The 25,456-nt window shown below is 39.9% G+C and overlaps 2 protein-coding genes across 2 annotated transcripts; one reads left to right on the top strand and one right to left on the bottom strand.

Moving 5' to 3' along the window:
• Positions 1-659: 659 nt before the first annotated feature.
• LOC139147505 (uncharacterized) lies at positions 660-4,610 on the top strand. The gene is made up of 2 exons (XM_070718620.1): positions 660-2,399; positions 3,778-4,610. The coding sequence occupies exon 1, from the start codon at positions 702-704 to the stop codon at positions 1,782-1,784; it is 1,083 nt and encodes a 360-aa protein (XP_070574721.1). The 5' UTR covers positions 660-701; the 3' UTR covers positions 1,785-2,399; positions 3,778-4,610.
• A 2,713-nt stretch (positions 4,611-7,323) lies between these two features.
• LOC139147504 (amine oxidase [flavin-containing] B-like) lies at positions 7,324-24,462 on the bottom strand. The gene is made up of 17 exons (XM_070718618.1): positions 24,199-24,462; positions 23,005-23,099; positions 21,987-22,124; positions 20,665-20,769; positions 18,864-19,059; positions 18,472-18,509; positions 18,286-18,349; positions 17,344-17,432; positions 16,642-16,725; positions 16,339-16,414; positions 14,035-14,122; positions 12,747-12,800; positions 12,352-12,409; positions 11,275-11,372; positions 9,829-9,940; positions 9,165-9,227; positions 7,324-8,276 (listed from the first exon to the last, which is right to left on the bottom strand). The coding sequence occupies exons 1-17, from the start codon at positions 24,251-24,253 to the stop codon at positions 8,091-8,093; spliced, it is 1,599 nt and encodes a 532-aa protein (XP_070574719.1). The 5' UTR covers positions 24,254-24,462; the 3' UTR covers positions 7,324-8,090.
• Positions 24,463-25,456: the final 994 nt, after the last annotated feature.

Here is a 25,456-nt window from a genome sequence, read left to right as displayed (position 1 = left end):
ATGTTAGGTTTATATTTATATTTATATAAGATATGTATAAGGTTGCATGTAAGGGGAACTCGAGTTCGCGCTCGATTGGTCGAGCAGAGAATCAATCGATCGGGCACACTACCCAACCCACGGGCGTCTATGTACATAATGTGTTACCGCACACATTACCATCCTTTTCATCTACGGATCTTCTTGTGTCATTTGCAAAATCCTGCATTTCTGTAAACGATATTACCGGACAAACAGTCAGAGCATAGACAATAAAGGGGTGAAAGCCTTTCTACTGTTTATGGTCAGAGTCAGTATTTTATTTCATGAATAATTTGTTTGAAACTGAGATTTTACAGCCGGAGAAATGACCTCGCCAGCCGTGAAATTTCTCCAGCTGCCGGCTTCTTTTTTTTTTGCTCCCGGTAATTTTACTCGAGGGTCTATGCTTCTCCTCACTAATGATTTACCTTTCCCTCCATTTTCTCCCGCCATTCGATGTCACACCCGACAACGTAAACAGCATGAACAACTATTTCCCGCCAAATTTTCCCGCCATAAAGAATTCGGCACATTGCGAGGTCCCTCCCCAAACAGTTGGCCAACGAATCACAGCCAAGCAATCTACCAATCATTACAGCTCCTTTTGTTTCAAGTCTATAAATACACCAACTTCCTAACATTCTGGCAGTGCCCACTTCAGCTGCTGATTGAACACCAACATGCCGAAACGTAAGCTTCCGATTGCACCGAAGAGACCTTCAAGAGACCTACTCGAACGTACCCACGCATCATCAAGATCATCGTCCAATCTGTCACCAATCCAGGAACCCTCCTCAAGCACTTCCCGTAAGTCAGTCAACGATCTCATCGAGGGGGCTGCAGGCAACGCTCAATCCTCGAAAAACTCGGCGGTGTTCACGGCCCGGAACGCATGCATCCCCAACAATGCAGTGTCCCGTATCTCGCGATCCCCATGCCCAACCACCCCTGAACCAGTGCCCAATCTCCTCACCCTTTCATCCAAGGAATTCATCGCCACCATCTTTAAATTTGCGTCAGTTTCCGACACCTCAACCTCTCCACCTCCCCCACCTGGCATTGCCACCATCCTGCCCCGGCTGAATAACATTTTGGGCAACCTTTTTCAGAACCATGCCCAACGCCGCTTGATAGGCGCACTTTGCGACACAACCGATGTCCCACCCTCCTTTCAACTCGCCCTGGATCCGCCTTTTCCTTTCCCTGACCAGCAACTCTCTCATGACTGGCAGTCTACCCTCAACCAAGCGTCAAGGAGTCTACTTGTCCATTTCAAGGCCTCCCTAGACAGAAAGCAGAAATCCGTGGAAAAATCCGCCGAACTTTACATCCGCAACATTCTCTCCAGTAAGCCAAATTTCCAACGGTACATCCTGTTTCAGGCCTGGAAAATATACTCTGAACATTATCCTCAATTGCCTGCGTCAACTCCAATTCCCTCTAATGCAATTACCAAAACAGCTGACCCCGAACCATCGATTGCCAAAACGATCGCCACGACTACACGGATTCCTGCCACCCCCGTCCCGAACGCCAACCCACCCGTAAATCAGAGAAAACACTTTGACCATGCAGGTAGCACACAGAATGTTACCTCCAAACTACCCTCATGCTCAGACAAAACAAAGACATCAAACCCGCCTCCAAATCTCCCAAAGAAGAGACCACTGACCCATCACCCCAATACGAACGGGATCCCTGCCCTGATGGACCTTGACGTTCGTCCAACCAAGAAATTCAGATACATCCATTCAATGAAATAACTACCGTAAACGTTTTCTCTGAAACCCAACGCCTGATACCGTCCATACAAATAGAAACAGACTTAGATTTAAATCCGAGAGCACGTGCACGCAATGCATAGCCCTCTCCAACATGAGGAAAGACAACACAATACAGGGGATTAAAGATCAACCACGGTCTTATTCAAGCCAGCATCTGTTTACCAATAGATTCCCAGACTTTTGGGTACGTTTGACCGTCACGGGTGCAAGTCTGTTCAATACAGACACTTGTTTCTATCCCTCGATTAACTATTGCAAACACCAATGCTAGAAAAACAGAGGGAACGAAGGCAGAGACAGACCGTGAAGCAAATCGAGACTGGGAAGTACTAGTAAATGTTCACCGCCATATTAACAGATCACATGATGTGGAACTGACTCGGCAAAGCGATCAGGAAAATGGAAGATTCTCCGGTGACCGAAGGCAGCTGTGGGCGAAGACACATTGAAAGGAGTTGAACAATGCGATATTCAACGCGGATGTATGTTTGCAAAAGAAAAAACAAGATGAAAAGTGGTTGAAAATTGAAGTTGCCGAATAGACCATACACAACAGAAGGTGACAGGGAACAGACTTCGACAGAAATATTATTGGTGAGTTGGTTCATGATTTACACATAGACAGTAGAAAAGGTAATTTACGGTTATATCTTCTCGCGACCGGAATGCTGCAGCATGCTGCAAATGTATGCTTGAACCCGGCATGCTGCAAGCGAAATATAATTTCACTGCTTCATTGTTCCGATATATTTATCGTACCATATGGGCGATGGACTTTGAAAATATGAGGTCTCTTTGACGTCTGGGAAAGTTCGTTCTTTTCTTTGTAAACACCAACCCAGGTCGGTCTCATTTTTCATACTCACGGCTTTTCCCTATATCTGCATTGCATTGCTCATAGTGTTGATTTATTGTTTTTCCTGGTCGAATACACTTGACCTTCCAACTACCAATTTTTATGTGAATGGTCGCCAACAGAGATCATGACATCACTGGCGTCCCTTTCACAGCCAATCACTCAAAATGATCCACTCATGTGACTTTTTGGGGACGTAGCTTCGATGTAATTACCGTGAAAAAACTAGTCGGAGAACGTGTGCCATGTAATTGGGCACAATGATTATTAATGAGCAACGCCTATTTAATTCATAGGCCAAACATGAAAGGACCATTTTAAATGATTGACTTTGAAAGGAACGTCAGTGTCGTCACGTCCTCTGTTGGAGACGATTCACATTTAAATTTGCAGTTTGGTTTATCATCGATCTCGCGGCAAGACGGAATATAGACGAAGGCCCAGAAATCTTCGAAGCCAAAAATACGCCAGCTAGGGATAAGACTAATCTTGCTTATACCTCCATGCTGAATACCGCGATATGTACATCTTAGAATAATAGAAGAAAAGAGGGGCGACAGCTTACATAACAATATATAATTTGCATATTATTATTTTTGCATTTTCATTAACATACAATTAGAATGCTCCGAAAACAGAGGGGTGTCCCATCCCTAAAACCCCCTTGTGAAGAACCCTGAAATGCGGACCAATATTTACTTTTGCTGATTAATGAAAGAAAAATAACGTCATTTGCGGTCATCGCTGTTATTCATCTGATCACAGGGGCATGTGAATGGACATTAAAATATGAGAAGGAGTAAAGAATACTGCTATTAAACCTTATTTTGTGTTCGAGCCTTTTTTCCTTGTTTCGTGCACTGTTTCCTCGGCTTTGTGCATCGAGTCCCGACGGGTCAGTGTTATCATAATGTATGCAATAAGTAGTGCGCCCTTTCTCTTCTGAACTTTTCATACAGGATTTCTGCCTTGGCCTCCATACTGTTGCCATTCTAGGCCATAAGGCTATACATAGACGCTCGAGACCCTCGGGTCTATGGGCTATTGTATAGCGTGTGCGTAGCCTCAGTCTTAAGTTTCGTAAATTGACCCATCATCTTTGACGTCATTTTACAGGTGTTGTTTACCACTGACGAACGTTTTGAGAAAGGACACGCTTGAAAGCAACTAACTGTATTCCCGTAACCGTTGAGAGAGCGAGAGAAAGAAGCCAAATACACGAAATACGGAATCTGCGACATAAGCTTAATTTTATCCGTGGCCCAAGTCTCTACTCCGGTACTACGCAAGTAGACAGACTCTGAATTCTCAGTTCAGTGGACGATAATCTATCGCCCGGATGTGAGGATGCAGCCCATGGACCACTCACACACCAACATCGCCAAAGGAGTGATATATATTGAACATTTGACACCTGTCAACAGTACCGTGTGCACCAAAAGGGACAATTCAAGTCTTCAACGTGACCCAAATTACGAACCCACTGACAAAACTGACACTGAGTCTGAACATAACACTCCAGACACTATAGTAATGAATCAAAATTATTGTGTTTAAAAGCGGTCTTCATGATCTTGTGCTGTCGTCTGAAATGTTGTGATGCACTCATCGATGATTGTAAGAAAGTGATCTCTGTTTTGTATCGTTGAAATGGGCACTTGCTATGCAATTGCATCGACTTTACATCCTCTGATCCGAAGTCAAATGCAAGCAAGGCAAATTTTCCAAAACATTTCTCAGTTCACAATGTTTCGTAAGTTTCCCATGACAAAACATTTTTTTAAATCCGCTGTTAATGGTTAGTTTTTTTTCTACATTTTAAAGATTTTTTAACATTTTTTAGTTTTTCTTATTCTGTTATGTTAATTAATCCGCGATTAATTCATGGGTTGTTGACGCTTTGTAAATAAATTATTGTTATTGGTATCATAATTCACTTGCGTACAATGTTTCTACAAAGAGAAACAAACATAAAACATTGAACAACCTCCAGCTAAGACAGCCATGACGCACCTCGGAATTTTACCTTCTACTACAAATGAACGAAAATGACATCCCTGGTTGTTTGATCTTTCCCGCCAATAATTGCCCCACCATAAACAAATTTCCGAATTCCTAGACTTTTGACTGCAACGATTGTCCAAACTATCCCGTCTTCCGTCAAAGACATCGCCAATTTCTCCCCAGACTCGGCTATTTATCCCCTGTCCCACTGTCCTTGTAACCATAGGTACCAGACACGCCCCTTCATTTGCCAATATCATAGCGAAGATCCAGAAATCCCTCTTCTAAAGCACCCCTAAAAAGGACATAACCTAACCCCCATTATTGACTTCGCCTCACCGATGATTTTAAAAGCTCTCGAATGCCATTCAGGTCCTATGATGTTCCTCAAATACATCAATGCCAGCCACTCAATTAATTAACCTCCCAGATTAAAAAAAAATCAGTTCCCTTCCTTGACATCTAGAAGGGCCCGAACTTCCCCGCCGTCGGTATACTAGAACAGTTCAATACACTAAACCCACAGACACTCCCCAATATCCACACTCGGTGCAACCCAACCCACTCCCCCTAACTGCAAAGCCCTCAGAAACTAAGGGAGCGTTCAGTTTTACAGCCGGGGGTGGGCGGCAAAATCCAGGGGGGGTCACCTCAAATTTGAAAACTGCAAAGGGGGGGGGGGTCATGTATTTTTCAAACAGCTCAGAGGGGGGGGGGGTCACTTAATTTTCATAAGCATCTGTCCCGTCAAAAAGCAGTTTCAGTGTTCAGAAATATTCTAGGAGATAAAAATGATTTGCTGCATGATTTCATTCTCTGAAGTCATTTAATTGTAAATCTGAACAAAAGTATAATTATCTATCGCATGAACATCTTGACTTGGCAACTCTGAGGCATGTCTTATTGTCAATGGAGCTCACTGAGGGCAATGAACAATTCCTATTACTTACATATTAGAGATATGGCAAGTTTAAACAGTTACCTGTAGACTAAGAGTACCATGAAAAGTTAAATAATTCTTTTAGGTGAAATTCTAAAATCCAATTTCCTGCACACATATCCATTTGTAACCACCCTAGTCTAATCAAGTACATTAATATTAATAATCAAGAGTACATAAATACACAGATTTACCTAATTTTGTATTGGAAAAAAATTATTCATAGTTTCCTCATAGACTCCCATGTACAGTGAATCTACATTTTGGTGAAATTCCAAAATCCAATTTTTGGCAAACACATCAATTTGTTACCACCCTAGTCTAATCAAGTTCATTGATGTTAATAATCAGGAGTACATAAATACACAGATTTACCTATTTTTGTATTGGAAAAAAATTATTTATAGTCTCCTCATAGACTCCCATGTATAGTGGATGAACACTTTCAGTGAAATTTCAAAATCAGATTTCTTGTACACATAATATGCACCTTTAACCATCATATTCTAATCAAGTACAATTATGTTAATTATTCAACGTCTGTATATGTTCATGTATAGCAAGTTTTTCATTTGAAAAAAAATTGTTCACAATTTTATCATAGACTCCTATGTATAGTGGATGAACATTTTTGGTGAAATTCTGAAGTCAAATTTTTTGTTCACATACCAGTTGTAAGTACATTTATGTCAAATATCAGACATCTATAAATGCATAGATATAGTTTTGTATTAAAAAAGTATTAAATAGTTTTCTCATACACTATCATGTATAGTGAATCAACATTATCAACAGCTGATCATCAATTTAATCCAAATATCAAAATATTTTACACACACGCTTCCGCAAAAATATTGCGATCTACGTGTAATTTCTGTCCAATCTCTTTAAGGGGTAATTTCAAAATTATAGCAAGTCAGAAGGGGAAATTTGAACATTAACACTTTGTGAGTTTGTAAGGAGGGTCATTTGAAAATATCTGAGAATCTTTTTTTTGAGTCTATCCCTCCGAGGTGTTGTGTGTGCAGCTTTACTCAAGCAATGTGGGGGGGGGGGGTCATGAAATTTTTGTCATCTTAAAGGGGGGGTCATCAATTTTTTGGTGCAATGGGTAGGGGGGGTTCACTATTTTGCTTGATGCGCAGGAAGAATTTGCCGCCCACCCCCGGCCATAATAACTGAACGCTCCCTAAAGGTTAGTCTCGGACCCTGCCGAACGAAACACTTATCTTGTTCAACTATTCACACACCGCAGCCACAGAGATTTAGTTCCGGTCCTCATACGGTAAAACCTTTCCTAAAGCACTCAATAGCACTCCATAGAGACTCTCTTCTCGCTCAGAAACTGGCCAGGGATCCTCTCACAAGGAGGCCCCCTTGTCACAGCCTTACACCCTAATGTAGCAACCAACAAAAACGCTTCCAGGATATCACTTTCGACCCTAGCATACGCTACTGACCCTGCTACTTAGAATCTTCCCTGAACGACACCTCTGACGCCCCTAATCTCGGAGGTATCCTAGTCAAAGTATGGTTTTTACCTCCATGGTTAGAACTCGGCTCTCCACTCACCAGTAAATGTTGTCACTTTCCCTTGTGCCTTTGTTGTTAACATAAGGATATTATCCTCTCAAATCCTAATCTGTTTACCCAAATCTACAGAATTACCTAAAGTCAATTCATCGTCAAGTGTAAAAATACACGCAGTAAGACCGACAGCAAAGTTCTAAAAGTGGGTGTACAGACTTTATTGAGCTGACTTTTACAGTTTCGGTACTGACTGCCCCTTTACAATGACATAAGTCATTTCCTGAGTAGCAAGTGAACAATTCATACAATGAACATGTTGAATATTCGTTTCATTTTGTCTCATCAAGCCTTTCTCGAAGTCTCACCCAGTTTTGTCTTGTTGATGTTAACTTTTAATAGATATATCGAATCAAGTTGTTCAATATAGTTTCTCGATATTGTAATGCCGTAGTATGTGATCTATAAAATCGTGAGAAGTTTCTGTGCGGTTTTGCCCAGTGGCTGTGGTTCGTTACCATGGTTAAAGCTTTCGAATTTCCACATATAAGCGGTTACAATGTATGAACACAATCATGTCTGTATGAGGTAAATTGAGGATTTTGTGACACTATTACATTAACTTCAAAACAACGTGGATAAAGGACAGCTCGAGGGAAGAGTAAAAATCGTGGCCTATACTAGCACAACTTACAAAATACACAAGTATCTCTGAATTGACGATTAAAGAACGTGTCTAGCCAACATGCATGTACGTTTACTAAATTATTGTTATCATTATGGCATCTTTGATTTAAATTAAAAAACAAAGAAACAAAATTAATTCTGAATCCTGCTTTAGCCACCAGCTTTTAATATTGCACCATTATAAGGGCAGATCGACGTCTTCGTTTTGCTGCTATTAAGTTTAGCACCCTGCAATAACACGGAGATTTCTGCAAATTCTACGCAGGCGAATTCACTTGAAAATTCCCATTACAGCATCTCCGATATCCTTCAAACCGCTCAAGATCTTCGGGTTTTTAACAACGATGGCGACCCCGGCGCTGACCACTGCTGAGGAGACCAGGAACCTCAAGAATCCGGGTACCGAGGGGAGGATTTTCTCCACAGTTGAGATTTGAAATGGCGCAGCAGGTACTTCCTGAAAAGAGGCAATCGCCGTACTTTGAATGGAAAGTTCACGGTGCAATGTTACGGAACGTAGACCGAAAGACTTGGTCGCGTTTTGGGTCTCCGCCAACTCCAACCCGTTAATTGAAAATGGCGAAGACCCGCCGGACTGAATCTTTCAGCCTGAAAACCGTTAGTGACAATTTACTGATTTCGGCGTTGATGATGTTGATGATGGTGGTGGTTGTGATGATGGTGTAGACTGAAAGAGAGCGCCCTCGAGCGACAGATCTTTAGTGTAGTGGTGGTGGCAATAATGATTGTCATTATTGTTGATGCGGTCATTTTTCATGTCGCTCTTTTTAATTTTCATTGCTATTGTTCTTTTTGTATTGTTGATATTGTTCGATACTTCGACGTATCTCATTAAGATGGCGCAAAAAGTACAACTTCAAATGCATAACACGGGAATGCAAACTAACAAAAACATTACAAATGGCTCGAAAGATTTGGTATCGTTCAAAAACCACGGCAATGTTACCATTCATGGGCGATTGTGGCAGCATACGTTGAATTGATTCGTATCAGCGTTTTGCATAAAAGGTAGTTCGTTCCCTATGGCTCTTCGATGACTATATGGCTTCTTCGTTTACTATTTTAGCAAACCTTTCGACGTTTCCCCTCAGCAAATGTATCAAGCTGAATCTTTGCCTGAGGGTAACCCAAATGTAGGGATGTTTTGTTCTCGAATTCGAAGCAAAATCATGTTTATTGAATGTGAAAGTTTGAAACCTTTGCAATGAAACGGTTCCTATAATTAGTATGCAAATCATCTTCTACGTACAGAATGCGCCAGAAATTAATGATCTACGCCCCCTCAGTCCGGCATATCTTAACTTTTCGTTTATGAAGAACTTACCAGAGATTCAGGCTCGTCTTGCCATATCTCTTCTTCAGAGATCAGTCCATCGGCATGAAGTACCTGTAGAATTCCGTGTTTATTTCTAAGTGGTTTGTTATCACTACCCATATGATACTGGCCTGATATGCAACCCAAATCTGGTCATATTTACTCCAATATTAACAGTTAATTTTGCTATGATATTCCAACAGTTACTGAAAACATTGACACAAAAGCTGAACTTCCAATTCCAATATATGAGCACTGACTGGCCTATTATCAATTCGTGTTTCAGGTACTAGCTCCCCATATACGCAGGCAACTGCCAGTCACCGATTAGAAAGAACCATATTGGATTTGATAAAAAATGCGGCTAAGCAACGTTTAGCAGAAAACAATCGAAACATGCATATTTCGAAATATTGGAATATCAAACGAGATGGGTGAGTGCCGTACCGAGAGAATCAAGGCTCTACAGGAACTGCAAATTTATCATAACCACAAAGAAATCTGAACTGTGCACACTTGCCAGGTGCACTCCACATTGTGTTCCATGAAAGGTGCAAGCTGGCGTTCTGTGTATGTCAACTATAGAACGACAATTACTGACCCGTAGATTCGCGATTGATCGATGCACTTATAGAGTTATGTTCATGAGTTATGTTCATGTGACATGTCTCACCTCTCTGGCTGCCCTTTCACCTGCCTGTATCCCACCTTCCATGTAGCCCGCCCATTCGGTAGCCGTCTCCGTACCGGCGAAGTATATCTTACCGTGGGGCTCTCTTAGGACACTTATGGAGAGTAAAGAGATACAATGCAGGTGAGTTAAGGTCATCGGGTAACATAAGAGGCACTGTTTATCTAAAAAGCTATAACGTTTGTAGCAAAACACGCTATTGTTAAGAGTGTACGTGTCTATAAACAAAGTAGTCACCGGACAGATTAATGATTTGCCTTTAGGAGAAATCTGGCAACCATTTCGAAAAATGCGGCCAACCGTAACGCACTCACTTAACACATTAGCGTGCAAATAAGGCCTATGTGTATATCTGACCCATGAAATCTATTCCGTTAATTGGACTAACGTGAGCGACTCCGGCTCAGTGGCAAATTTGGAAAACAGTCTTCACACTCAAGAAATTCATGGCCCAATCCGAACAAGAAGCCTTCGTCAGTATAATCTCGGTTATCATAAGTCGCGCTCAATAATTACTGTAACTGAATAGCGTAGAGGATGAAACTGTTGGTAATTTTCCCGCAGTTGTTAAAGACAGTACTTGGCATGAAAATGGTTGCATGTACAAATATCCTACGTATTCATTATCCTAGTGATTTTGAAAAATATTAAACTATCTTTTACTAATTTTAGGCAATCCAGGAACAGAAAACCGTAGAAGATGGCATTAAGGTAGAACGCGCCTCGGGGACAAATATTTTAACTGTCAAAATTTTACAATTTCTTCCTGATCTACCACTTGTGGGGGTTCATTTTTAAGCCCTCGAAGAAAGAAAAACTATCAAGGTCTTCGTTTTTTGAAAATTGAAACTTTTATTTTTTCTTCATAGGGTTAACACAGGGATGGTGGCCATTTTGAATTTCCGAAACATCGGTAAATCTCGGGTAGTTTGTTTCTGTAGTACCAAAATTTGCACTTTGACCAGCAATTTTTATTCTTGATTTTGAAAGTGAATGATTGAAAGATCCCTTGAGGAAAACTTGAGCGAAAGTTTAATCGTTTTCTTTCGAGGCGCACATTACCTTAAAAAATGATACCGTCAACTAACTTGACTTACAATGACTTAATATCGAGTTGAAATCTATGAGAGAGAATTCCACAGGAATTCAATAGACCCTTCATGGACGTCTGCAGTATTTCTGACGTAATTTTCGACTTTGTCCCGAATGCTTTACAGATGTCTAATAGAAATCCTTGCGCAATCTTATTGGACGGTTTTTAGTCCCATGGGTGATCGCTTAGGTATGTATTATATTTTTATGAAAGGTTCATTAAAGGTTATAGTTTTTTGGGTCACCAAAAATAACCGCAAAAACTAGACGCTTACGTTACCAACCTCTGTCAGTAGGGATTACTGTGTCTATGATATAGTACTCGATAATACTTACGGTCCAAACTGGGTTAGTACGCCGGGTGGCATGACCCCGACATAACAACCGCCCGAGTACTCTTCGGTTAGCCAGTTATGTTCAATGTAGTTCACCGGCTGTTGGCAAGATTTCAAGTGTGAGTAGAGCAAGTGAACTCTTGGTTGTAGCTCCACATAAATTAGATCAATTAACAGAACCATGCAGACTGCTTTAAGTCACAAGCTTTCCAAGTCTATGCCCTGGAGCACGCGTGATAGAGTTGGTACATGTGCAATGTCTTGCCTTTTTTTCCGCAAAGCCATGAATTATATAGAGAAAACGTCGCAGCCATAGATTTCTACAGCCGTAGCTGGAAAAAATGTACAATTGGATGTATAATGCGACGGATTTAATGATAGGAATGTTGTAAAAGTAAAGGTTCGTCCATGCTAAAGGTTCGTCCATGTTGCCATCTGTTCCGAGTTAAAGTTGCCCCTAGCCGATGCGATATCAGCTGACTTGAAAAGCAAATGCCAACCATGTCTATTGCAGCCAATTAGATTTTCACTGCGCAAAAACAAGCGCGCCATCAATGTGACCAGTCGCAGTACTGCGAATATTCTATGAATAAATTTTGACGGGACCGAATTTAATACCGATCTCCGGAACTGAGCAGTTTTCCCTCGAGTTCTCAACCCGAGAAAACGATTATTCACCGTTTTGTCGGATAGAAAGATAGTTTGCCACTTCGTGGAGCATTTCAGAGATCATCATATTTTGCAATTGTTCAAATGCTTTCGAACAACTAACAATAATACTAGCAGATATTTTGAAGATGCATTTGGGAAGCCTTCTGAAAAGTAATTCGTGTTAATATTATTAAGTTGACCATAACATATCACACCTGTGTTTCCCGTACATACCTCTTATAGGTCGGATAAATTGTATAAATTTACCGGGGTGAGACCGGTAAAATACAGTAAATTTAGATTATTTACTCCAATGATTTTGAAAATGCGAAAAAATCTAGAGTCAGCGGGTTTTCTAGCGTCGGTGGGGCTATACGAAACATATGTTTTTGGCCTGATAATTACTGCAATGCCATACTTTACTTACATTTAAAGCTTCATTGCTTTCAAAGAGATCTGCATACAAGTCGCACAGTCTCCTTTTCCTGATAATTGATGGATAAGAAAATACAAACAAACAAGAAATTGTCATGTTACTGAGACAGAATTCACCTCTGAGACAGATGTACGCGCTTTCATCTTTGTCGGAGTTTACTCAAAAAAGATATTCTCAGCTCAGAATTATAGCAGAAATTATCTGAACTATAGCATTTTACAGTGGCGATCGCTTTGAAAACCTGCGACAATGCATGTAGAATGTAGAGTCCACATCACTGTATAGACGTGTAACACATTTCAGGGAGCTAAGCGCCTTTGCATGAATTGACTTTCGACAGTTAATGCACGTGCGCTAATTTTGAAAAAAATCCCATGTTTTCTTACCTTTCTTCCTTTGTTAAAGGAGTCATTTCTCTGGCGTCTTTGCCATTTATAAAACTGTCGACGAAAATATACAAGACAAAATATAATATCAATATGAGATAGCAGTAGTATTTTATTGAAGTAAGCGTTGAATGACAAGGCTGTAGGTGAAAACATTTCTAATTCTATAGTGACTGAGACTTAGAAGTGGAAAGGATGGCGTTTTGAGCAAAGGTAATTACAAAATGCCATTACCAATAGTGGGTTTAGCATATTTACGATTATGGGTATGTAAACGACCACAAATATATAAGGTCTATTGTCGCGAGGGAATTTCGAGACATCCACAAAATTCCTCATTGTTTCAAGGAATCGGGCACTTTTTTATATTCCGTCATTGATTTTCGTTCAACTGACTTCAGATCCACAAAAAGGCCCCCCCCCTTGAACGAACCAAATCAAACAAAATAAAAACAATGTGATGATACTAATGTTCCGAAAGTGAACACGGTTTATGTGGATCCACAGCCGTGCATCGCGGTTACGTATAAATTTACGGAGATCGAGTATCTTTCCGGCACCAACTCCATAGCACGTGAAAAGCACAATGGACACGTGCATTTCAAGTTTCAGAGTACGGCGAGTAACATTCTAAGGATAATATTAAAAATAATGCTCGCGGTAGCATAGTTTATGACTATGTTTGAAAGTGTAATTTTAAAAGCTGTGCCTCTCATAAAAAGGGTAGGTGAAATTCCTTTTTTACCGAATTTTCTCCTTCTGTTGAAATGAGAAATAAATTTTGCGTAAATAATTTATCAAATTTCATTTTCCCAGACGTGGTTTGATCGCGAATGAAGAGAAAAATAGATAATGACCAGTGATTTAAACTAAAGCAGGCAAGGTTTACGGGAATTAAGCTACTCTGTTGCCGCCATACCTGGACCGCATACCAGCGATTCCTTTTTACCAAATTATAGATGATTGTGACCCTTCTTCCAAATCGGTAGTCATATGTCATTTGTCATGTTGGAGACAGTGGTGTACCTCTGATCTTTTTCATGAATCAATCATGATAGGACCGATTATCAAAGGTCTCCGATCGTCCCAACAAAAGAAGGAAAAGCTACACGTACAAATTACCTCAGCCGACCATCTGCTAAATGTCTAGGCAACGTTCACTGTCGATGTGTGCGAAAAACTTGCGATAGAATAGAACGGTCGACGCTTGCTCGAGTTATGAGAAATGTGGAACATATAAACAAAATGCAGACCAAGACATCAACAAATGGAAACATATTGAGCGTACCCGATGATGGCCGGGTTAGAACCGTCCGGTTTGGTATCGTCAAAGGCCGCAACGACGAATTTGTCAGTACCAGCCATGCCATTGAAACCTGTCAAAATAGCAATGGCATTTACCAAACAATATCGCTCTGTTTGTACACTGGCGGAAAGGCGAATAACATAGTAGCTAAAGTGATGTGTATTATTTCGCTAACAGTCTCTGTATCGTTGTGCAATAAACAGCCCCAGTGGCTGTAATTCACGATTTTTTCAGCGAAAAGTTGAGTAATATTAGAGTTCTAATCAAGATGTATCTGAGCGCTGTTATGCAAATAAGATCTAGAAAGTATCAGATCAGTACTGTTAGTGTCTAAATTAATTTGTAGGCTTCAACCTTTATCTCCAGAAAGCACAGTACTTTACATAAGCTTGAGAGAAATCTGAACATTGCATGCGGGCCTATAGCAAAGACAGTTCCAAAACAACATTACGAACTGGACAGAAATTACAGGGGCGGGTGTTTTCAAAATGACACTGCGCGATAAATAGTGGTCCTTTGAAAGTGTTTGTAAGAAAAATGACCCTCCCCTATTTCATGCGCAAAACAGAGTGACCCTCACCCTGTGTGTCATACTCCATATCAATCATATAATTTCTCATTTGACCTTTGAACTTTCAGCGAATAAGTTTTGACCTCTACAAACACATGTTATCACTTCTCTGCGATGTTTCAATTAATTTGGTGACAAAAGATCACATTTCACAATAAATTATTCTATCAACAACTTGAAGGACAATTGGCTACTCAAAATCAAAAGGTACTGTAACTGTGTTATAGTTTGGCGTGTAATTGCATAGAGAACACCATTTTGACACCATTATTGTCTGTCAAAAACTTTTTACAGCCTATAAGTCACTACTGAACAAAATTTGACCATGTGTGACAGAGATAGCAAGTTTTGTTGGGGAAAATGTATAAAAGTTTACTGCTAGACTAACATGAGAAGTGAATTGATACTTTTGAGTGAAATTCCAATATCATATTTATTGTTCACATCTGCACTTCCAAACAACACCCTATTCTGATCATGTACATTATTTCGATCAATTGTCAAACAGTTATAAAAGCACAGATTTAGTTAGTTTAGTATCGTAAAATAATGCTCACATTTTTCTCATAGACTCCCATATAATGGATCCACATTTTCGGTAAATTCTAAAATCAAATTTCTTGTGCACATATGCATTTGTAATCACCCTATTCTAATCATGTACATTTAATTATGTCAACTCTCCAAGGTCTACATATGCAAAAATACTGATTGTTTTATATTAGACAAAAATTATTCATAGTTTTGTCGTACACTCCAATTTATAGTGGATCCACATTTTCGGTGAAATTTAAAATCAAATTTCTTGTGCCCTTATACACTAGTAAGCACCCTATTCTAATCAAGTGTTTTATGTCAGTTGAACGATATCAATAGATGTCACTTGTTCTATATTGGAAGAAGATTATTTACAATTTTTTATAGACTCCAATGTATAGAGGATCCATACTTTTGGTGAAATTCCAAAATCAAATTTCTTGTACACATATATACTTGTAACCATCCTATTCAAATCAAGTACATTTATATCAATTATCCAACGCCTACAAATGAGAAAATATTGCTAGTTTTAGATTGGAAAATATTAAAAATTATCAAAAATATACAAAAGTACAAAGGCACCTTTTGTAGGGGAAAATTGTTAATAGTTTATCCAATATTTTTTATATAGATTCCCTTTATTATGATTTAATATTTATCCATGGACGAAGAACCATATCGGCCACATCTTGGCTTCTAAGTGTTGTGCAAAAAGGTGACCCTCCCCCAAAGGCATGCGTGAAATGTCATGACCCTTCAAAAACGCTTGCGCGAAAAATAGCGACCCCCCCACCAACAAAAAACCCATCGGCCTCCCCCATAATTTCTGTCCAGTCCCTTACACAACTGACGCGTCTAGATTCATCAAGAAATTGTGGAATCAGATTAGTGTTATGATCTGAAGATACAATGGTGAACAAGCATGGTAGTTGAAATGCTGATGTTTTAGCTAACAATACAATGTTGATTTTTTTCTGGAGTTTTCTACACTTCTAGCTGTCTAAGTATACGTAGGTCAACATTTAGCCAATTGGTCTACTAACTTAATATATAACTTACTTGAAATGATAAAAATGTTAACATTTCATCAAAAAAGAGGAAATAAGACATCCCCCTAGTATTTTCCCATGGAAGATGAGCTCAATAATTGAAATAAGTGTTTCTGAAGCACTCACCCTTTTCTCGCCAAAATGGCCTTTTATAATACATTATGACCTTGATGACAGATCCCATTGGAACCCGCTGAATCAGCTGCAAAAATGCAAAATAATATATTCAATTTTAATTCAACCAATAGTGTGGTCAGTATTTGAATTTTTTTCCACGTAGCCGTATCCTTCTTTTCATCGTCAGTTCTTCCTCCGAAAGTATGGCGCCCTCCTTTCAAAGAAATAAAGTGAAACCTATTCAAATGAAATCATGACTCAGATCCAAAAGTCAGATATGCCTAATGCAGTGAAGCATCATCAATGTCTCACCTGGATTTTGTGAGGCGGTAGCGCAGGGAAGAAAGCAATCCGTCCGAGCAGAGTCGGTGCGAGGGCGCTAATCACGTGCCTTGCCTGGGGAGAGAGGAGAATGATAGATTGTCGTGTAAAACACTGACACACCACATATATCCACATAAATCTTTCACTATCCGCTGTTCGCCACGGATGGTTATCAGCAGGATGAGCGATTTGAATACTGTTGTGTAATAGTTGTGTAGTTGTCATTTTGAACATGAAATGCATCATCAAACGTCACGGTGGCTTCACAATGTCTATTTATTCATCATTACGTGAACATTTTAGAAACAAGGAGGGGTTGGTTCCGTAGCAGCTCTCGAGATTCTGGGAATATTAAAATTAAAGTCCTGCTCCTAACAGGAGCATGTCCTTTGATCAAGTACAGGTAATTTTCAGAATGCTGTTTACTGGTAGCAATTTTGCGTTTTAACGAAATCTGAACAACTGCCATAAAAGGTCCATCTTCGACTTTTGTGCGCAGCTGCTCAGCCAGCTGGCCTGCGTCGCAGCCTCATCTTGTTTTATCTTGATCTAAAAGTCGCCAACGTGGCGGTTGAACAGATCTCTGGCACAGTGGCCGGTCAAAGTGTGTTCCGAACGAACGTACCGCGTTATCTATTGCTATCGTATTATATGCGTGCCAAATTACATGGAGGCTAGACAGGCGTGTACCTTGTATTGGTTCCCATCAGCTGTAGTCACTGTCACGGCGGTCTCATCTTGTTCTACCTTTATCACGGGGCTCTTGAAGACAACTTTGTCTGAAATAAAATGTGAACAAAATAAATGATTGATATTGTAAGACAAATCCGGGTTGATAGTCACGTTTATAGGTTCCTGAGGATGGTGTGCATGCGTACAACTGATTGGTGTTGGAATCAATCTCATTTAAAAAAGACCACGTTAAAAGTTAAAAGTCAAAAGTTGACAGCACTGTTGAACTTTGTTGTAGTTTAAAGTACATGCATTATAAGCAAATATTCTTCCTAGGGTATGATCTCATTTATTATGCGCAAGTTCACTTAAATTGTTTTGATAGTTCATTTTTGCTCTTTTTGACGAGTTTCCGGCAAAATACAGCGTAGTCAAGTTTGCTTGTGGACATTGCTATCCACAGCAATGGTGAGTTTCGGGTAAAATCGGCGATTTTCTGCTACAAAATGTTTTAACTTGAATTTGGTAAAACCTGTCGTTGTTGGAGTAAAGTCCCGCGCACGAGAGATAGTTTTGGATCAAATTGCAGTGCATTCGTTTGTCTTTCACCTTTTCTTCAACTGACCATTGCCCATTTTCACGCCTCTGTTCGCACCGGTAGGAATATTTTAATATAAACACGATTGGAACTATAATCTTGGATAATTGGATTGTGAAGTAATGTCGATTTAATCTGCAAATGTAAGCTCATCTACTTTTCTTTTTAAGTTATACACTTGTCTTCATGAGTAATTTGTAATATCATATTGCAACATTCAGCCATAGGTCACCTAATAATTTTAAGAAACTCGAAAAAATATGAAGATCTAATTATCCCAAATTAGTTCCCATCGTGTTTATATCTACACATCACGTGCTAACTGTCAATTTTTTTGTTTTCACACGCTCCACATTTCTTACCTTTCCCAATGGCGCCATAAAGGTTGTGACAGATTTGTTGACTCCCACCAACAAACTTCCTCTCCTATTCAAGAGAAAGGATGGCAATCTTGGTTAATGTGATTCACCTATCACGTGACTGCAAAGTTCGACAATAACTTTACACGACATTCATGAAGTGTCGAGTTTCAAAGTTTTGATTCTTACCTGTCCCCCATCTTCTGTCTGTGTGATTCTTAAGAATCCTGAAATACATAGAGAAAAAATGAACAACCTAGGGGTTCTATACGATTTAAAATTCTCATTCGTGCACACTTTACAAAATGGTCGTCTGTATCACATCGAAAAAGTCGAGGGTCACCGTGGTACTAGAGAAACAAACCACCCAATATTTACCGATATATCTGAAATTCAAAATGGTCGCAATTCTTGTATTATCTCGATGGGGAAGAGTTCTTTCGATTTCAACAAAATTAAGCCGGTGAAAATATTGTTTACCCCATCAGCTTCAAAATGAATCTCCACAAGTGGTAGAAAACATTGTAAAAGTTTGAGAGTCCGTTCTGGCCCCCGAGGCGCATTCTACCTTAACCACGTACCGTGCGCAACTCTCATGTACCACAGGAAATACAAGAACGAGATCTCCTCCGGTTCGACGGCGTAGACTGTTCGAGTGACAAAGGTCATGAGAGTATTGGTTGCTTTACACCAGCATACTTTGTCGATCCATTCTTTGACAGTCATCCTGTCCCACTCCTTTGCGTTGGCGCACTCCCATGGTGCAGCCATCGGTACCTGACACAAAACAGTAATGTTAGGGACTGGATAGACATTACAGGGGCGGCGGTGCTTGGGGGGAGGGATGGGTCGCTATTTTTTCGCGCAAGCATTTTTAAAAGGTCATGAACTTTCACGCATGCCCTGGGGGAGGGTCAGCCTTTCTTGCGCAGCTATTAGAAGCCAAGATGTGGCCGGCATAGTGCTCCGTCCATAAATAGCAAATCATAACACAAGGGAGTCTATTGGGCAAACTATTGAAAATTATCCTTTACAAAACAAGCTTTATCTGTCATTTTATATATTTTTGATGATTTATGTAAATGTACTTTGCTTGAAGTGGGAGGTAAAAGGTGCAAGTGCGCACAGAAATTTGAATTTTGGATTTCATAGAATGTGCTGATTCACTATATAAGTCTGTGAGAAAAATTGAACAATATTTTTCCACCATGAAACTGGCCACATTTGCTCATTTATAGACATTGAATCATTGACATAAATGTACTAGATTAGAATAGGGTGGTTACAAGAGCAAATGTGTACAAGGAATTTGATTTTGGAATTTCACCGAAAAGGTCGATCCATTATACATGGGAGTCTATGACAAATTTATGAATAATTTTTTCCAATATAATAGACGTTGGATAATTGTAGATTACAGATATTTCACCTTTAACGTTAGGTTAATGTAATTTTCTTTGAAATCGTACGTAATATTCATAAAGACGGCTTTCTTTACCAAGGCGACTCGAAGACAACTCCACAGCGCAAGATAAAAAGAAAAAAAGGACTATAATTCATTTTACGGCCGTCTGAGGCATGTAGTTTAGGCTTAGATTTGGATGATTGTGTTCAAGCAAAAACAGATGAACCGCTGTGTGACGTGACAATCATGTTCGGTTCAGCGTCAAGAATATCAAGTTGCAATGATGTCAAATGTTAACATCATGGAATGAAGCTTCGTTCAATTTCAGAAGCGACTGGCATTTAAGGAAATAAGCGCCTCGAAAGTGAAAGACTTAAACTTTTGCTGAAATTTTCCTTAAAGAATCTTTCAACCATTCTCTTACCAAATCAACAATAAAAATCGGGGGGTCGCCATGCAAATTTTGGTACAAGAGTAACAAATAACCGAAGATTTACGGATATCTAAAATTCAAAATGGTCGCCATCCAGATGTTAACTCCATGGAGAAAAATAAAATTTTCGAATTTCGAAAAACTAAGCCGATGAAAAGTTTTCTTACACCAAGAGCTTTAAAATGAACCTCTCCAAGTGGTCAAAAGTTTGAGAGTCCGAATATCTGTCCCCGAAGCGCGTTCTACCTTAAATGGGTACCACCGACCTAAAAAATAGGCTAAAATAGCTTATCATATGATACTGGATGGTAAAATATTCTATCATATATACGTTTGAAAATGTCCCCACACATAATTCTTGACACTTTTATGCCTCACCCGAAGGTCAAGAGAACGTCATAGAGAAAACGTTTGCCTGAATTCTATTACTCAAAAAATTGTGAGAAAGGTCACAAATTTAACCGTCTAAACTGTATTAATCCCAGTCATATTGTTTTCGAATACAAAATGAGAAGGGTGGCGCTGTCATGACAGCTGTACTTACCGTATTCACGTATTCATCTATCGTTCTCACTGCGTTGTTTAAATCCATGATTATAATGGGATTGTATATATTCGGATTGACCCCTCTGTAAATCCATTTGTGTCCCTGTGCAAAATAATAACAGGAATTTTTTTCAGCGTTGGCAATGAAGCTATAAGTACTCAAATTTGTTTTTTAACAAAAGAGGTCATCACTTCTATTTAACAATAACCTGACACAAAACAGTAATGTAGGGACTGGATAGAAATTAGAGGGGCGGCGGTGTTTTTATTTTTTGGGGGAGGGTTGGGTCGGAACCTAACATTATTACCAAATATTTTACCCGAAGATCAAAAGAGTGATGATGATGAAAATAATTATGACAAGGTTTATAAATATATGACCGCTGGTGGCGAGTTAATAATAGGACTGATGGCTATTTGTACTTTAATTCTTCCTTTTTACTTTAAACTTTTTGTGTTCAATGTGATCGACTTATACAATGCACTAAGACAATAAGTCTTGCAATACAGACGTTTTTTCTGTTGATTCTGACATGGTAACACTCTTCCCTTGCATAAAATTCACCCAGATTCACCACTGATGTAAAACGAAGGGAGAAGGACTCGGAACTAACAGCCACATTTCAAAATCGATGCTTGTCTGTTGTAAAACGTATTTTTAAAGAGAATACACAAGATTAAAGTCAACTCAAGTATTCAAATTGTACATTTTGCTCTTTATTTCGTAATTTCCTACACAGTCCAAAGGCCGCGCTGTTCTAAATATGTGTCGTGATCGATTTATGCCCTGCGGAGTAGAGTTAAGATTTGAACTTTTGGTAAGCAAGGTCGTTCAGCGTGTAATAGTACGGTCGAAGACGCTTTCAGTCTAGACACGGTAGTGTTGTTGATAAAATTTGTATCGGACTCTAGCATTCAGATGTGGGCGTAATGTTTACAAGCCTTTTCTAAATCTTGTTTATCCCTGTTTGTTTTGCCTGGTCATTCCATCCTAACCGAACAAGGCGACCCTCCCGCATACAATGACGAAATGAAATCGTCTGAAAACCGTCACACAAAAATAATGCCCCACACGCAAACGAGTCAACCCCCTTAGCTAACTGTGTGCGGCTTCGTTACTACTAAACCGATTACATCTAAAAATTGTGTATACAAGTACAAAATATTCTATTTCATAGTTATGACCATAAAGGTAACAATGAAGAGTTTTTTGCCTACTTCATACCCGGTCAATCATTATGTGCACTTGTTATTATCGAACTAGTGTACTGTATCACTTTCCATACACCTATCTGCTTGCCTATTCACAACATTACTTACCTCCGTCAATAAGATCGTCCGCTCTCTCATGTTCACCTTGTAGTATTCAACTCCGAACTCTTTGGCGAGTCTTAAAAGCCTGTTCTGCGTCGGACCGACGTACGAGCCACCCAAGTCGCAGTACTGAATCGCCGGATTCTGGTGGCACAAATACAGATGGGTGTACCAATTCAGTATTGTTCATTCATGTGTTCCCTCACAATTTGCCAAAGGTTAGATTTGATCGTTTGAGGAAAATATTGAAATTTCTAATATCCTGTTGATGTCCAAGATACGAAGTTTATTGAACCTCACATCTGCATCATGAAACATTTCTTCGCCAAAGAGATGTGAGATAAAATTGATATTGTCAGCTGACCTGACGATTTGGCTCGTCATGTACATTTTCTTTTAGTTTTATGAGGTTCTGCAAACATAACCCAAACAATGGCGTTTTGAGTTTGCCCCCCCCCCCCGCGATAAAACGGAAAATATCTGGACAGACATGTGTCCTACGCTGACACCCACAGAATATTTCGGTCAAAATAAAGTATCAGTCTGTCATTCCGCAAAAAAAATATTTACAACAAACAAAACTAAGCTTGACGTGGTTGTTGATTGTCTATGGCTGACAGCATGACCTCAGATCGACGTACGGGGGCACCGATTACTGGATCTCGTAAGCAAAAAACATTTTAATCTGTACTTAATGTTAATGTACTGTGTGGCAAAGTTCAACCGTTACAAATCTACGACAATGAGTCATGGCGGGATTAAGAATGTGACATGGGGTCACGTTTCCAGAGGGGGAGGCAGAGGTCACGAGAGCATGGACTCGCAATCAAAAAGGGTGGCGTCACTTGGATCGCTCTTCAGCGTACCACAGACATCCAAGAGGGCAAGGAGAGGATCAGGGTGTCTTCGGTCTCCTTAATAGGGAAAGTACGAGGTCAACAGACACCTACATTCTTTTCGAGAGTCGAATATCAATATCAACTTAACCGTTTCGAAATTTGCGACTTTCTGTCCTCAATCTTACCTTGACCGTGTAGAGTCTTCCACCGACCCGGTCCCTGGCCTCCAACACCAACACATGTTGACCTCCTTCGTGCAGAAGTTTGGCTGCTGACAGCCCTGTTTACAGAGAGATATCAAACTTCAGAACACAAATGCCAACGTTTTCAAGGTCGCTCTCCATTTCAAAGCTTTCTCTAGATCTGTGCAAGATCCCGGGGGGGGGGGGCAAGATCCACTGTGCGAACACATCAAAGATTTATGTCGATGAGTTAAGGTCAGATGTGCCCCTGTTCGGACTCTGAAACTTTTGCATGGTGACCCCTGATATTAATTTTGATTTCGAAAGGGACTGATTTGAAGTTTCCTAACGGAAAGTTGAGCAGAAGTTTAAGTCATTGAATTCAAAAGGGCGTTCCACCTTAATGATGTGGTTATCGAAACCACATCTATGGTATAGTCGTTCCGACGCGGTCACTGAGTAGGCCGAGATAACATTATTTGCAAGCCAAAACATTTTCAATACAACTGAAAGCTTGTTCAGCTCATTTGTACACTATTCCAGGGTCTGGGAGCGGCAGTAAATTAAAAAACACCACATCAATTTTTAAATTTAATAGATCGTGCTTTTCCATAGTATAAAATAACATAAAATCCCACTCTGCAGGAAACGCATATCTGAACAGTAACGTTTTGACACAAATACTGGATGCTAACATATCAGACGAAGATAGTGTCAAGGGATGAAGTTACAGACATTTTTTTTCCCCGAGAATAGAACTGTCAGTGACTTATGTCATGTGAGAGGCGGTGTCAATGCGCCCGATATCTCCGTCTTAATAGGCTGTCTTTCGTGGTCGAACTTCAAAAATTCATTCCGTAACAACCTTTGAATTCTCTCTCCCGCCTGTACCCTACGTTAGTTTTCTCCCTATCACATAAAAAACGCAGCCACATCTCTTATAACCCTAGAATTCTTTCGCTCATTCTGCTGCCAAATAGAGATGTAACATCCAAGAGCACATTATGTATCTACGGAGAGCTGTCGCAACCAACATCGACCGTATGTCTCGCGAAAACCGTGCATACGTCTCTCTCTCTCTCTCTCTCTCTCTCTCTCTCTCTCTCTCTCTCTCTCTCTCTCTCTCTCTCTCTCTCTCTCTCTCTCATATGCACGCGACCAGCTGGTTAAATGTTTGCTGAGGGATGTGTTACTTACCGCTTATTCCTGCACCGATTATAATAACGTCGTATATCTTGTCGGTGTCGGCCATTTTGCAGAGCTAGTTGTGAAGTCTACGACAGGAAGGCCTGCAATTGGCAGACGGGCGATCTCCTTGCCCTATTTACAACACATCATTCCCAGGTCAAAGAGTGACCCGACTTATCTAAAGTCAGCAGAACGTATACATCTATCATTCACGCAGTTCCGAAAACACACAGCACTATGTCTGTAGACGGTCTTCGAGGTTTTAAACAATTCGACTAAATGAGAGGTCGCGAAGGCAATCATTTCACAAATCGGATTAGTTAACGTTTGGGTTGAAGTTGTGAAGGAAATTACTTTATAAATCGGATCTATAAGCATTTACGCCACAGGCACGCATGAAAGCCACTGTACTTTTTGAAAAAAAACATGTTCAAGAAAACTCAAGATTTGAGATCTTTGTATTTATCTTACGTCTCGCTGCTCAGATTATTTTGTTTAAAGCTTTATTAGATGACAAAATGCACGTTTTGGGGCACTGTTAGGGGTATTTGAAAATTTATGGTCCACTAGTCTATATTTAACAAGCTTCACGCGTTAGAGGTCGACGACGCACGCAGTAATTTCCATGCAGATCGATGACACTCGTAAATTTCCAATTCAAAGACCTCACAGTCGACTTTCGTACGCACAGGCATTTGACTCAATACGCTATGGCAAGCCAAACGTTGCAATATTCTTAAAAAACTATTTTGTAAAAAAAACATTTTCTTTTTGTAAAACAACCACTTTGTTGGCTGGCTTGAGGAACCGCGATTGAAATCCTTTCTTTTTCATCCCTCCTCAATACCATCAGAAAATTTTCAAGTCCCCTCATCTATTATATGGTCAAAATTTTTATCAAGTCGCCCTCAAATTATCATCTAGCCGCATATTTATTAGGGATGTACGCGCAGAAAAATAAACATCTTGCGCAGTTCCGCCCTCAAATGTTCGACACTAGCTGTTATCAGCAGTTTGTGAAGCCATATTTTTATGGCAAGTTTAAATTGATTCATTTTTGAATGCATTAGTGGAATTTTGGATTTATCAATCTAGGCTATAGGCTGACTTTAGTTAATCTAACTCAGGTCAGGTCAATGGCACCTTCTGAAGAGCACACAAGAGAGAGTCTCCTAGGCAAATTGTGAATTACTGACTACATTTTGCCAAATTGTGAAAAATTGAGCACAGTGGCCCACCCTGTGACCGATTTTTTCAAAAGTACTAG

This window comes from Ptychodera flava, chromosome 13 (assembly GCF_041260155.1).
Source record: "Ptychodera flava strain L36383 chromosome 13, AS_Pfla_20210202, whole genome shotgun sequence".
NCBI classification, from domain to species: domain Eukaryota; kingdom Metazoa; phylum Hemichordata; class Enteropneusta; family Ptychoderidae; genus Ptychodera; species Ptychodera flava.
This window is presented reverse-complemented; position numbering and strand designations above follow the sequence as displayed.

Bases quoted from the DNA above. Each gene is read 5' to 3' on its own strand.
- LOC139147505 (XM_070718620.1), top strand. From the start codon at position 702: ATGCCGAAACGTAAGCTTCCGATTGCACCGAAGAGACCTTCAAGAGAC.
- LOC139147504 (XM_070718618.1), bottom strand. From the start codon at position 24,253: ATGGCCGACACCGACAAGATATACGACGTTATTATAATCGGTGCAGGA. The intron at 17,433-18,285 runs GTAAGAAATGTG...ATTTTATTTCAG, and splicing joins TTATGGCGCCATTGGGAAAG to ACAAAGTTGTCTTCAAGAGC. The intron at 12,801-14,034 runs GTACGCTCAATA...TTTCGTCGACAG, and splicing joins TCTAACCCGGCCATCATCGG to TTTTATAAATGGCAAAGACG.